We start from the raw sequence: 13,991 nt of genomic DNA on the forward strand, positions 1-13,991 counted from the left end.
TCTCACTCGGAGACTTAGCTGCAGTCCGGCACTCGCCTAAGTTTGAAAAAATCCTACCGAGTGGAGAGCAATCCTCCCACTCGGGGGCTTAGCTGCAGTCCAGTACTCGCCTAAGTTCTCTCACTCGGAGACTTAGCTGCAGTCCGGCACTCGCCTAAGTTTGAAAAAATCCTACCGAGTGGAGAGCAATCCTCCCACTCGGGGGGCTTAGCTGCAGTCCAGTGCTCGCCCTTCTCCCACTCGGAGGCTTAGCTGCGGTTCAGTACTCGCCTAAGTTTGTAAAATCCTACCGAGTGAAGAGCAGCCCTCCCACTCGGGGGCTTAGCTGCAGTCTAGTACTCGCCTAAGTTCTCCCACTCGGAGGCTTAGCTGCGGTCCAGTACTCGCCTAAGTTTGTAAAATCCTACCGAGTGGAGAGCAGCCCTCCCACTCGGAGGCTTAGCTGTAGTCCAGTACTCGCCTAAGTTCGAAACATATCCCTATCCGCAAGGATGACGAGGTGCAGGTCGACTGCAACCCTCTCCTTTGAAGCTACGGCACAAGTACAACGTGCGCTCCGTCCCTATCTGCAAGGATGACGAGGTGCAGGTCGACTGCAACCTTCCCCTTCGGAGCTACGCCACAAGTACAACGTGAGCTCCATCCCTATCCGCAAGGACGACGAGGTGCAGGTCGACTGCAACCTCCTCCTTCGGGACTACGCCACAAGTACAATGTGCGCTCCATCCCTGTCCGCAAGGGTGACGAAGCGCAGGTCGACTGGAGTCGCCATCTCAGAACTGCGTCTCCGGCGCAAAGACTATTTCGAGCAAAGAACAAAGTTCACTTGAAGGCAAAACGCAAGCATACTCGGAAACACTGTTTAAGATATCTTCCGATATTCCGATAAATCGGCCGATTTATCGCTTATCGTTGTCTGGCCGATAAGATAAATCGGCCGATAAATCAGCCAATATGGCGAGAAATCGGCCAATATGCCGATAAACTTGCCGATTTACCCCTTATCATGGGTCGACCGATAAGTTCCCGATAAGCGATATCCCCAACATTGCTCGGAAATAAACCAAATTCGGATAAATCCTAAGGTTCCAAGCAGCAAACCAAAAGTATCCGAGCATCAAGCCCGAAGGAGTTTAACGGTTACAGCAACCACTCGGCATTCCGAGGCAAATTTAAAGCAGATTCAAGTCTCATAAGTTTGTTCACTCGGCAGGAGGAGGGCTGGCAGCCTCGACGAATTCATCCAGGTCGATCGCATCCGCGATCCGAGTGGCAGCAGCGATGAAGGTCTCCATGAACGACTGGAAGTCATGCTTTTTGGTGTTAGCGACCTTGATCGCCGCCAGCTTGTCTTCACGAGCTTCCTTATAGTGGACTCGCACCAAAGACAACGCCACGTCAGCACCACACCGGGCGGAGGACTTCTTCCATTCCTGCACTCGGTCAGGAATCTCGTTGAGTCGAGCCATCAGGGATTCCAGGTCATTTTGAAGCGTCGCCCTTGGCCAGAGCAATGAGTCGACTCGTGAGACTGCCTCCTTCAGGCGTGCGAGGTAGCTTGTGACGCTGGCGACACGAGACTCCAGTTGGAGCATGTTCATTGCAGTTTCGTCGCAAACTGGAGAAGCGATAGGGTCCAGACCCGTCTCGACCTTTCCAGTTTCCTCGTCAAAGTCTTGGCAGAATTCTGCAGCCGAAAATTAGTGAGTCGACCGGATAGGATCCGTTCGCAAGCATCAACACAGACGGTCTAAAAGAAATACCTTCTAGCATAAGATAAAGCTTCTTGGCGAGAGTTCTCAAATAAGCCTCCGTGTCATTCCTCTTGTGGACCGCAGACTCCAGCTTTTCGTTCAGAGTAATTTTGTCCTTCTTCAGACGAGTCACCTCTCGGTTAGACTTGTTGAGACAGGACTTCAGCTTGGTCACCTCCCCTTCCAGTGTTTCGACTAAAGCCAGCTTCCGGTCTGCGAGGGTAGTTTTGTCTTGGGCTTCTTTCTGTGCAGCGGCGAGGTCCGAGTCCTTCTTCTCCAGAGCCAACTTCATTTTCTCTGCAAAAGAAGCAATCGGATCAGACAAGAGCTCGAAGAAATGTTAAAAAAAACAGTCGACATGCAGTTACCTTCCATACCAGCAGCTTCGTCTTGAGCTTTCTTCAGATTCTGCTGGGCCAACTCCAAGTCGAGGTTGAGATGCCTCTGCTTCTCCTCAAGTTCAACAAACTTGGAAATGAGAGTACAAGACTTCTGTAGAAGGCAAAAGACGTGTCAATAGACAAGATCAAAGGTTGTTCACTTCCGAGTGGATAAAACTTAAAGAAGTTCGCTTAGACCCCAGCCGACCGCACGCAGTCGACTGCGGTCTCGGGGGCTACACCCAGCGGGTGCACTTGGCGTGCCCCCGCTGATTCAGACCCCACTCGATCGGTCCGCCCGGATCGCGTATAAAAAAACACTGTTCAGACCCCGAGTCGACTGCCAGCAGTCGACTGCGGTCTCGGGGACTACACCTAGTGGGTGCACTTAGCGTGCCCCCACCGTTTCAGATCCTACTCAACCAGTACGCTCGAGTTGAGTGGAAGAAAAGAAAGGAAGGTAGAACTCAGACCCCAGTCGACTGCGATCTCGGGGACTACACCCAGTGGGTGCACTTAGCGTGCCCCCACCGATTCAGATCCTACTCGCCCAGACCGAGTGGAAGAACGCAACTACCAAAGACAACAAAACACCCAGTGGGTGCACTGATTCGACGCAAACAACAGGAGATTGTATAGAAGAAAAAAATTCGGGTAGCATATCCTGATAGAACAAGGGCAGTCGAGAAGTCTACTTACCTGGACATTGGCCCGGAGAGCAGCACTGGCGTCATAGGCAGCCTGGCTATTCTCATGCACTGTCTTCATCCGCTCCATCATCACGTCAGCCTGTCGGATGGCTTCCGCAGCCGCTTCCTACTAGTTGTCCGGAACGGGGTAGCTGGTGAAGAAGAGAGCAGACGACCCAGGTGCAGCAGCTTGGACCTCCGAGGCGTGAGATGGGACGACTGAAGGAATCACCGGTACAGTCGACGGTGCGGGGCGCTCACTCGACAAGGGTACAGCGAAGGTTACAGAGGCCCCGCCCGCGCCTTCAGATTGATAGATGGTTGGTGTTGTCATTGGTCCCTGCTGAGACGCCTTACCAACCGTCTCCTTTTTATTCTTCCTGGGCCTAAGAGCCACATCTTCATCGTCATCTGGGAGATCGATGACGTTGGCCGGAGCTGCGGAGAAGATCAGTCGACTCTAAAGTAAACAACTAGAATTCAATCGACCGAGTAGCCAAGAGCAAGATCATAAGAGTTTTTACCTGGGTTGGAGGTGACCGCGTCTTCCATCTCCTCGTCTCGGTACTGGAGAGAAGAGGTTCTTGATGTAGCAGCACTGCAAAGACCCGCACCCAGTCGGTTATGTTCTGTTGTTCGAGTTGACACAAAAAAAAAACAAGTCAGATGATTACCCGGAGATGGTAGGGATGGTCACTTTGATCCTGGGCAGAGCTTTTGGCAGTTTGGAGGAGGTGGCTTTCGGTGCTTTTGGCGCTGGAGGCGGCACAACCTTGGGCTGCTTCAGAGCCTTCTCAATCAGCGCTGGGGAAGACGTCCTGGGACGCTTCGAAGACTGCCCAGTCGGCGCAGTCACCAGGTCCGGAGTGCTCACCGGGTCGTGAGCGTGTTTGGATCTCCTCTCCCTGCGAGGAGGCGAGTCGACCTCTTCGTCTTCAGTTGATTTGTCGCTCTCCTCGTCCTCCTCGGCATCCGAGCGCCACTCGCCGCTCTCGCCCCCACTCGCTCCTTCCTCGACGTCTTTCTCCTGCACTCCATTGGGCATCAAGTACATGTCAATGAGGGCCTGAAAAGACAACGATCAGAAGAAATTCAGTCGACCATCAACAAGATGTCACACAGTGAATCGGAAAGATACTTGGTAAAACAGAATCATACCTGCTCCGGCTGGCGCGAGTGGTCGAATGGAATCACCCTTCTAGACCCCCGGGGTTGTCTTTGTTGCTGGTGATTCCCATCAGCCACTTCTCCAAGATGTCCGCGCCGACGTCCTCCGGGTGGATCCGAGTGGAGTCCTCGAGTCCAGAGTACATCCACATCGGATGATCACGAGCCTGAAACGGTTGGATGCATCGACCGAGAAAGACCTCCAGCAGGTCCATCCCAGTCACCCCATCGCGGACGAGTTGGACGACCCGCTCGACCAGCACCTTGACCTGCACCTTCTCTTTTGGGACCACCTTCAGGGAGGAGGGCTTCTCCACTCGAGCCAGAGAAAAGGGAGGAAGTCCAGTCGACTGACCCGGGGTCGGCTGGTCCTTACAGTAAAACCAAGTCGACTGCCAGCCCCGAACCGAGTCGGGAAGGATCATTGCTGGGAAGGCACTCTTGTTCCTCATCTGGATCCCCAGGCCCCCGCACATCTGGATCACGTGCGTCCTCTCATCACTCGGATTGGCCTTTTTGACCGACTGGGAGCAGCAGGTGAAGATGAGTTTGAAAAGACCCTAGTGCGGTCGACAGCCCAAGAAATTTTCACACATTGACACGAAAGAAGCCAGATAGACTATGGTGTTTGGAGTGAAGTGGTGGAGTTGAGCCCCAAAGAAGTTCAAAAAGCCCCGAAAGAAAGGATGGGAGGCAGAGAAAACCCGTGATCGACGTGGGTGGCGAGGAGAACGCACTCACCCTCCCTTGGCTGCGGCTCGGTCTCGTTCCCCGGGAGCCGCGTCAATTTGTGGGGGATCAGTCCCCCCTCCACCATGTCGTCGAGGTCGTCTTGGATGATCATCGAGCGGATCCAGTCGCCCTGGATCCAGCCCGGCGGCAGGCCGGATCTCGACGAGGATCCGCCCCGGCTGGTCCGCTTGCCCTTCGCCTTCGCGGTCGCCTTCTTCGCGCGCTCCAGCGCCACCGTCTTCTCTTTTCCCATGACGGCGGATCGAGTTCGAGCGAGGGTTCGGCGATGAGAGCAGGAGCGAGCGTGGCAGAGAGGTCGAAGGAAGTAGAAAAGAGAATGGGAGCGCACGGGGCAGAGACACGGTCCGGTGCCTTTTATAAGGTCGTTCCCTGAGTGACTGACTGGTAGGCCCAGACGATCTAGAAAAATCCACAACAGTCGCGCGCGCAGTACGTGGCGAAAAAGGTGGCACGGAGATCGAGGAGACTTGCCTAATCCGTCCCGATTACCACGGCCCCGCCCGTCTGGCACGCTTCCCAAAATTTGAATCCCGCGAAATCCGCAGAGAGCAGAGCAACTTGTCAGACTGAAAACGTCCTCTACATTATCATTCGGAATTCTACCGTGAAAATTCACTCGACAAAACCAAGAATGGACCAAGGCGACTGAAGAAGAAGTTGGCATTGTCTCCCCAGTTCATGGCTCCAGAACAAGTTATACTCACAGCACGAAGAATGAGTCGGAAGTGTTCTTAACTCCTTCCCCACTCAAACCCTGATCCATTTAGGGGCTAATGACGAAGCTATGTACCTAGGGCAGGGTCATGGATCTGTCCAAGATACCCTCCCCAAGGACATCTCTAAAAGAACCAGAAGCAGTCGAAGGGAGATCATCATCCACTCGACCATGAAGTTATGTTCCACTCGACAACTTTGAAGACACTCGACCATGCGAACAACCACTCGACCACCAGAAGATGTGAAGCCACTCACTCCGCAACGGTCAGGATTTAAGTCATAGCTTTAATAATCATTTATAGCACTTTACTCCGGACGTTACCAGTAACGCTCCTCCTTTATGAATATTGAACCCTGTGTAATGGAGGGGAGCTGGGGTCCTGGCGCACTCTATATAAGCCACCCCCTCCTCTGGGACGAAGGTTCGCACCTTTTGTAATTCACATGCATATATCCAGTCGACCGCCTCTAGGCTCCGAGACGTAGGGCTGTTACTTCCTCCGAGAAGGGCCTGAACTCGTAAAACTCGTGTGTACAACTCCTCCATAGCTAGGATCTTGCCTCTACATTCCTACCCCCCTATTCTACTGTCAGGCTTAGAACCACGACAGCCGCCACCGCTCTTCTTCCCGGTCCATGACAACTACCTCGACACCGGCCACCTCGACTCGACATCGACCACGGCGTCCCTCGCACGGCTACCTCGACCATGGCTTCACCACCACTAGTAGAAAAAGGGCCTTTAGTCCCGGTTCGTAAGGGCCTTTAGTCCCGGTTCTTGAACCAGGACTAAAGGGTTGGTACTAATGCCCTGACCTTTAGTCCCGGTTCAAACCAGAACCAGGACTAAAGGCCCTCCACGTGGCCGGTCCACCTTTAGTCCCGGTTGGTAACACCAACCGGTACTAAAGAAAATTTTCTATTTTTTTTTGAAATTTTTTTATTTTCAGATTTCTGAATTATTTTAACCTTTAATCTCTAATCACCCCTCATCACTGCTCAATTTAATCTCTAATCACCCCTCATCATTTCAAATCATCTAACTTCCCGGACGGTCACCCATCCTCCCACTCCCCTAGCCTGAGCACGCTTAACTTCCGGGTTCTATTCTTCCTTGTTTCCAAGTCTGCACTCGTTGTTTTTCTGACAATAGTAAGATGTCAATCCTATTAACCCTCAGGAGTTTAGCTTGAGCATGAAGTCACACATTTCACTGTTTGAGTTTGAAACTATTGTTCTAAAAAACAATAATTTTTTAGTAACACTAATATTTCTTGAATAAGTAGTTTGACCATTGTTTGACCATAGTTTGACCAGATTTGACCAAATTCAAAAAAACTGAAATAATTATTTAATAACACTAATATTCTTGAATAAGTATTTAGTAACAATAATACTTCTTGAAGAAGTAGTTTGACCATAGTTTGACCAGATTTAATGAAAATTTAAAAAAACTGAAATTTGAGCATAACTTTTTTTCCTTTTGGAATTTGAGGATTCTACAAATTTGCAAACGAGCCGTAGGCCGTCTTCATCGGATGTAACTTTTCAAGTAGATGATTTTTCATATAAAAAACTTTTTAATCCGAGTTCGTATGCAAAAATTATGCCCATTTTACAAATTCCAGAGAAATTTTGTAAATAAATTCGAAATTCATATTTGTAAATTTTCCCAACAACTAGACCACATATCACATGGGAAACTTATTTTATTTTATTTTTTTGACATTTCCATCATTTTCTTTTGTTTTTTCTAAAATTGAAAAGGCGGTCCAGGGGGGGGAGAGAGTTTGAAAATGAGACCTTTAGTATCGGTTCGTGCCATGAATCGGTACTAATGCCTCAAAGCCCATTAGTCCCGGTTGGTGGCACCAACCGGTACTAAAGGTTACCTTTAGTATCGGTTGGTGCCACCAACCGGGACTAATGGGCATCGCACCCTTTAGTCCCGGTTCGTGGCACGAACCGGGACTAAAGGGCCCAGGTGAACCGGGACTAATGCCTTAGCCGCACGAACCGGGATAAATGCACCCATTGATCCCGGTTCTGGACTAAACCGGGACTAATGGGATTACCCGGCCTGGACCAAAGCCCCCTTTTCTACTAGTGCACACACGCTCTTGGCTACCTCGACAAACGACACAAAGGGCTACCGCTTTGCTTGAGCAACCTTGTCGGTTTCCACTCCAGCCACGACTCCGTGATGCATCGACCGTTACGACTGTGGGGGGTGTCCGTTGGCTTACCTTCGAATTATTCTCCAATCTCACCGTCTGCGTCGCTACCGTTATGACTGCGGGGGGATGTTGAGTATCGTGATTATTAGGAAAGCTGGGATAGCGTAGGATATTATTTTACCTTGCCTTGTACTCCAAGATGATCATGTACTCCTATATATATATATATATATATATATATATATATATATATATATATATATATATATATATATATATATATATATATATATATATATATATATATATATATGCCCACGAGGCTCAAGCAATACATCAAACTATTCCACCAATCTCTCTCTTCCTTCTAACACTCGGGGTGGTCGGCTTCCATGACCGCCGCCAGGGGCCACGCTGCCCGTACCTAGGGTCCGTCCGTCGATCATGTTGACCATTTGCTCTAGAGAGTCTTTTCCCGATCCCTTGATCCGGAGTTTTTCTCTCCCATCGGGCGCATTGATCGGTGTATTTTTTGTTTCTCCAATCTAAGGTCGGTTTGTGTCGTCAGCCACCGTTCGTCAACTGCAACACGTTTTACTTCCTCAACGTCTTCATCAACTCCGACGGGACTGGTTGCCACACGGCGCCTCAAGCCTTCCGCGCGTGCTTCGGGTGCGCTGGTCCGGTGGTCGAGTCAGGCGGGCCGCGTCACCCACGACCACTCATGCGCCCCGCACGGTCGAGCTTGGCTGCTGGAGTGGATGCACGCCCCATGGCTGTTGCATGCAGGTTGCTTGCATGTTGGCCGGGCATGATCCGCGACTGTCTGGCTTCATACCGTGGAGGCTGCTCGCGTGTCCGCGTTCAATCAGCCTTCCTGCGCATGTACATGCCCACGTCTCGTTGCATGTTGCACGTCCCGTCCTCCGACAGGGCCGGCCCCGGGCCAGGGCAGCAGGGGCGACGGCCCGGGGCCCAATCAAATTAGGGGCCCCGACCTAGTGCTGCTATATATATAGATAAGGGCCTTGATAAAATGCTAAATAAAAAAAAGATTCTGTAGGCAGGGAGGCCTATCTCCAGCAGAAGCCCAACTGTGAAGGCAGGCACGCACGCACACGGGCACAAGGGCAGTTGCTTAGAAAAAAAGGGGGCACAAGGCCAACAACAACCCGCTGAGAATAAGACCACAATTGAGAAAAACAATGCCCATATGAGACTCCTATAAATATTTGAGTGGCCGTGAGAATCCTGCAAGTGTAGATGAACAAGGATCTTCTCCTTTTGATATCTATGACCCTAGAAACTGGGACACTCTTGACAATAAATCAATAGATATTCTGATTATAAAAAGGGCATACAAGGAACAAAATCTTGTGTTTGAAATAGACTACATTTATCTTGACAGTTTCATTTCATGATTTTGCATCAAAAAATGCACAGAGCCGTTTTTCATGATTACTGGAGGCTTGGAGGTTCGCTAGTATGTCATTTCTTTTCTGTTATGCTCCATGACTTTTATGATGTTTGATTTACACCTAAAGTATGAAATTGTTATTTATGACTTGGAGTGATATTTACCAAGGAAAATTACCGTTGTTTATTATAGCTTTGCAATAATTTTTTTATCAATGTATGGAATCAATTTTTTCCTCCAATGCTGTCACTGGGCCCATTCATTTGAGTTCTCCCCGGGGCCCCCGAAACTCCAGGACCGGCGCTGCCTCTGACACATGCCTTCGGTCTGATCAACCAGATGTTATGTTCAATCCTGTGGAGATCGTCTCGGAGTACGGCGCCCCATCACCGATCGAGCAACGGGCTGCCGCTGCGTCGCCTCGTCGGGCCGCAGCGCCGCCGTCATGTGGTTCTTCTCCCGGCTGCATCGACCCGTGTCACCGCTGCGCCGCCCTTCGGGCCTTAGTGCCGCGGCCGGCAGTCCACAACCGTCTTGAGGTCGTCTGCTTCAGATTGTCCCCGTGGCTGCATCAACCCTCGCGCCGCTACTGCGTAGCCTCATCGGCCGTAGCGAGCGTGGCATGCGGTCTACGTCGCCGTCCCGAGACTGTTCCCGCCTTTGCACCGACCTGGGTTCCGCCATTGCGCGACCCCTTCGGGTCGTCGCACCACGTCCCGTGGTCCCCGCCGTCGCCACGACCTGCCCGTCGCCGCTAGCGCCGCGGCCCGCGGTCCACTCCGCTGTCACCGCACGTTGACCTCCCGTGGTATGCGCCGCGCCATCTCCCTCGGCGCGGGAATGCCACCATCCGCGCCGGTCTTCGTCATGCTGTCGGGTTCCTCGCCTACTTCGAGCATCGCCGCCGCGCTACTAACATAGTCGCCGCCGCCGTCAAGCCGCCGCCGCCACTCTTCTTCGGTCGCTGCCGCCGCTACCTCCGTAGCCGCCGTCCGTCCACCCCCTTCGTCTTTGTCCAGCACCAGCCCGTCGCCAGCTTCGCCGTCATGTACCCCGACCACTTCGTCTACTCTGACCACCGTTGGTGATATCGGCCCTCGCCGATTGGCGCCACAGCCGTCGTCGAGTCTTCTTCTCTATTGGCCCTCCGACTCCTCGACATGGTGTACATCTCGTGCAGGTCCCTCGTCTTCGCTTGCCCGGTGCTGGCAACACCGATGCGTGCCTTCATCCACGACGTGTTCCCAGGTCTGGCAAGCCTGGTTGGCGCTTCGTCAACTTCGTCTTTGTCGTCTACGCATGCCCGGTGCTGGCGACACCGATACGTGCATTCGTCTACGACGTGGCCCCGGGCTTGGCAAACCCTGCGCGACCTGTCGTCCACACCGTCTTCTTCCCGACGCACCACTACTTCGACACCGTTGCTCCTATGACTAACACGGCGCCTCCTTGTGCCCACGGCTCCACGGCGACTACCTTAACACCGGCTACCCAGACTCGACATCGACCACAGCGTTCTTCGCACGGCTACACCACCCTACGCTCTCGGCTACCTCGACATCGGCACAAAGGACTATCATTTGCTTGAGCAACTCGTCGGCTTCCTCTACAGTCAACGCGTCCGCGACGCGACACCGTCCACGACGCTACCGCTATGACTGCGGGGGGATGTCAGCCTGTCGGCTGCTATTCTCTCCAGTCTAACCATCCACGACGCTCCTGTTGTTTGCGCCACTACCGCTACGACTGCAGGGGGATGTTAGAGTATATAGGCATATCTTTGTATATGGTAGACTATGATTTGTAATCATCTCCTGTCTTATCTCTAGGAGAGGCTTCTTGCCCTCCAAGCCTTGTACTCTATATAAACCGCCCGAGAGGCTCAATACAACATCCATCATATTTCACAACAATCCCTCTCTATCCCTTCTAACAGTGGATTTGCTCAGATCTGGTCGTCGTTCGTCTTCGTTCGTGTGTTTTCAAGTTCGATCCTTCCCGCTCTTCATCGGCAGCGGTTGTTGTTCTGGTGTGCTGGTCCGATGGGGCCTTAGCATGACAACTTCCCAACTGTCTACTACAACAGGTTTTCCCCGATTCCGACAAGGGAGGGGCGATGGCGGTGGCGCACCTTTGGCTCGCTTAAGTGTTTGTAGTCGTCGCTAGTGGTCTACGGATCTGGATGTAATATTTATTATTTTTTATGTTCATTGTACTACCAAATGAAGATAAATAGTTCTGAAGTTCTTTTGCAAAAAAAAAAATCTTTGAATACTTGCAAGGAGTCCTTTGCACTACATTTGTTTCTTTTTTGGATAAGAGGCTATTGTCCGGCCTTAGAATGACACATTTTAGACATTTGTTTCTTCTATATGATGTATCTGAACAAAGTCCAGTGCTCTATATTTATTTTTTGAAGAAAGTCTTGTATATATTCAATTAATGGATTCACATTTTTTACGGCTTGTTTGGCGCAATCATTTGGGTCAAATTCGGTGGATTTCATTCGCGAATACCCAAGCTTATTCATTTGGCTGCCACGGAATTGACCGTCATATTTCATTCTTAAATTCCAGAGGATAGAAACTTCGCCTAGCCAATCCCAGGCCTTCACTCGTCATTGTCCGCTATTTCGGTCGCTCCCCTCGGATGGCCAACTCTAGGCCTTCACCCGTGATTATAAGGTCGGGGGAGGGTAGGGACGGACCCAGAACAAAAATGATCCGGTGTCCACATATACACAATACATGAGTGGGTACCAAGCAATAATATACATAGGAGTACTCCCTCCATAAAGAAATGTAAGAGCATTTAGAATTCTAGGGGAATTTATGAAAATGTTTCTTAAAAGGACGAAGATCTTAGCACAAGATGACAATATTTGCTCATCAAGGTATCAAATGAACTAAATGATGCTTCAACAACTAGTCGTTTACTCTTTTTTATTTTGGTATTGGCTGGCATTTTTACCGCTGGACATTTTTAATTAATCTTGTGTGTTACTCCCTTTGTAAATAAATATAACAGTGTTTAGATCACTACTTTAGTGATCTAAATGCTCTTATATTTAGTGATTTAAACTTTCTATATTTCTTTACGGAGGAAACTCTTGCGTATATTATTGCTTGATACCCACCTATGTATTGTCTATATGTGGACATTGGGTCTTTTTTTTTCTGGGTCCGCCCCTGGATGTAGCTAGTATTTTGCCTTCCAAACCTTGCCTGGTACTTCCTCCGTTTCTTTTTACTCCGCATATAAGATTTGGTCAAAGTCAAACTACACAAAGTTTGACCAAATTTATATAAAAAAATATAAACATCTACAATACTAAAACTATATAGTATGAAAATACGTTTCATGGTGTATCTGATAATATTGATTTTATATTGTGAATGTTTATATTTTTTAATATAAAGTTAGTCAAACTCTACAAAGTTTGACTTTGACGAAACCTTATATGCGGACTAAAAAGAAACGGAGGGAGTACGAACTTTGAACCTTTGAACCTTTGTCTTGCTTGTGTCAGGCCACATTTTGTGCTTTATGAAGATGAACATGTCAGATGTAGTTGAATTTTAATATGTGGATTAGTCTGTGCATTATGAAGTTCATTTCTGAAGTTGGATTATGTGTTAGTTTATCAATTGTTGCCAAAATGGTAGCCAAACAGGATATGGTAGTTATTTCAATCTAGAAATCGTTGTGGCAGCCAAACATGATTTTTGCAACTGGATTTCCATTCCAAACAAATGAGATCCCCATGGAGATTCCATTTCATTTCATTTCTACCAAATGAAATGAAATGAAGGGTGCCAAACTAGCTGTTGGGGTAATTATAGGATTCAAATAGGCATGGCGTACAATCATGGAGTTTTCCAATTTCTGCTTTTTCCAAATATACTTGAACCAAAGTGGCTCTAGACTCAGGCCGTTATGTATACTTTGTTTTTTCTTATAATATATAAAAAAGAGATGTCTTCCCTCCGATCATGTATACATTTTAGTACGTACCACAAAATATAGTAGTTAAACTGCAAATCCGACACTGCACGACTGACGACGGTACAACCACGTCGGTGGAACGCCACTGACGATCGAGCTTAGCTGCAGCATTATTCAACACTAGTAGGTGCAGCAGCTACGTACTACGTAGGCGGACGATCGGTCTATGGGTTGTAGTAGATGATCTTGATCTCGGAGACGCCATGGCAATTGCCGCCGGGGACGGAGTGCTCGAAGCAGTGGTTGCCGCTGTTGCATCCGGCAGTGGGGCAGTGCCCCTGCAGCGGGTTGCCGTGCGGAGTGACGGAGACGCGGATGGGCATGTTCGCCTGGTCCGTGCTCACCTCGTAGTACGCCCCGCCCTCATGGCCGATGTGGAACTTGGCCACGGCGGCGCCCTGCGCCGACACGCTCCCCGACCACGCGCAGACGTCGAACGACTCGTGCCTCCCGTTGGGGAGCAGCCACCCGTTGGGGAAGAGCATCTTGCTGTTCGAGACCGCGTTGATGCCCAGGTTCAGGTCGTGGCCACACAGGTTCTGCACCGTCACCTTGTGGCCGTCGCAGCCTTGACCGGCGGCGGACATGGCCGTCGCCGACAGAGCCACGAGTAGCAGGAGGGCAAGGGACTTGGAGGACGCCATGACTAGCTAGCTGCTACCTGTTGGTGCTAGGAAATCGGGAGTCGAGGAAGAAGAGAGAGGCTGGCACTGGTTTGGGTTGAGGTTTATGCCTCAGGGCTGTGAGAGTATTTATAGGTTAATATGGCTTGGGCACGAAGGTTCGGGATTGTAGCCGCGTCTGATATTCACTAGGTTAAAGAACTTAAAGCTATCATTGTTAGTGCGACGAGCTAAAGACGCTGGTGTCGACTAGAAAATGTTCTCTCGGTGTACGTTCGTTCTCTCAAAGCATGTGGCCGGGCTAGCATG

At 50.1% G+C, this 13,991-nt stretch overlaps 1 protein-coding gene across 1 annotated transcript; it reads right to left on the reverse strand.

Moving 5' to 3' along the window:
• Positions 1–13,077: 13,077 nt before the first annotated feature.
• On the reverse strand, positions 13,078–13,850 carry LOC119297063. The gene has a single exon (XM_037575010.1). The coding sequence runs from the start codon at positions 13,701–13,703 to the stop codon at positions 13,224–13,226; it is 480 nt and encodes a 159-aa protein (XP_037430907.1). The 5' UTR covers positions 13,704–13,850; the 3' UTR covers positions 13,078–13,223.
• Between the last annotated feature and the right edge of the window lie 141 nt (positions 13,851–13,991).

Source organism: Triticum dicoccoides, chromosome 5A (genome assembly GCF_002162155.2).
Source record: "Triticum dicoccoides isolate Atlit2015 ecotype Zavitan chromosome 5A, WEW_v2.0, whole genome shotgun sequence".
Taxonomy (NCBI): Eukaryota; Viridiplantae; Streptophyta; class Magnoliopsida; order Poales; family Poaceae; genus Triticum; species Triticum dicoccoides.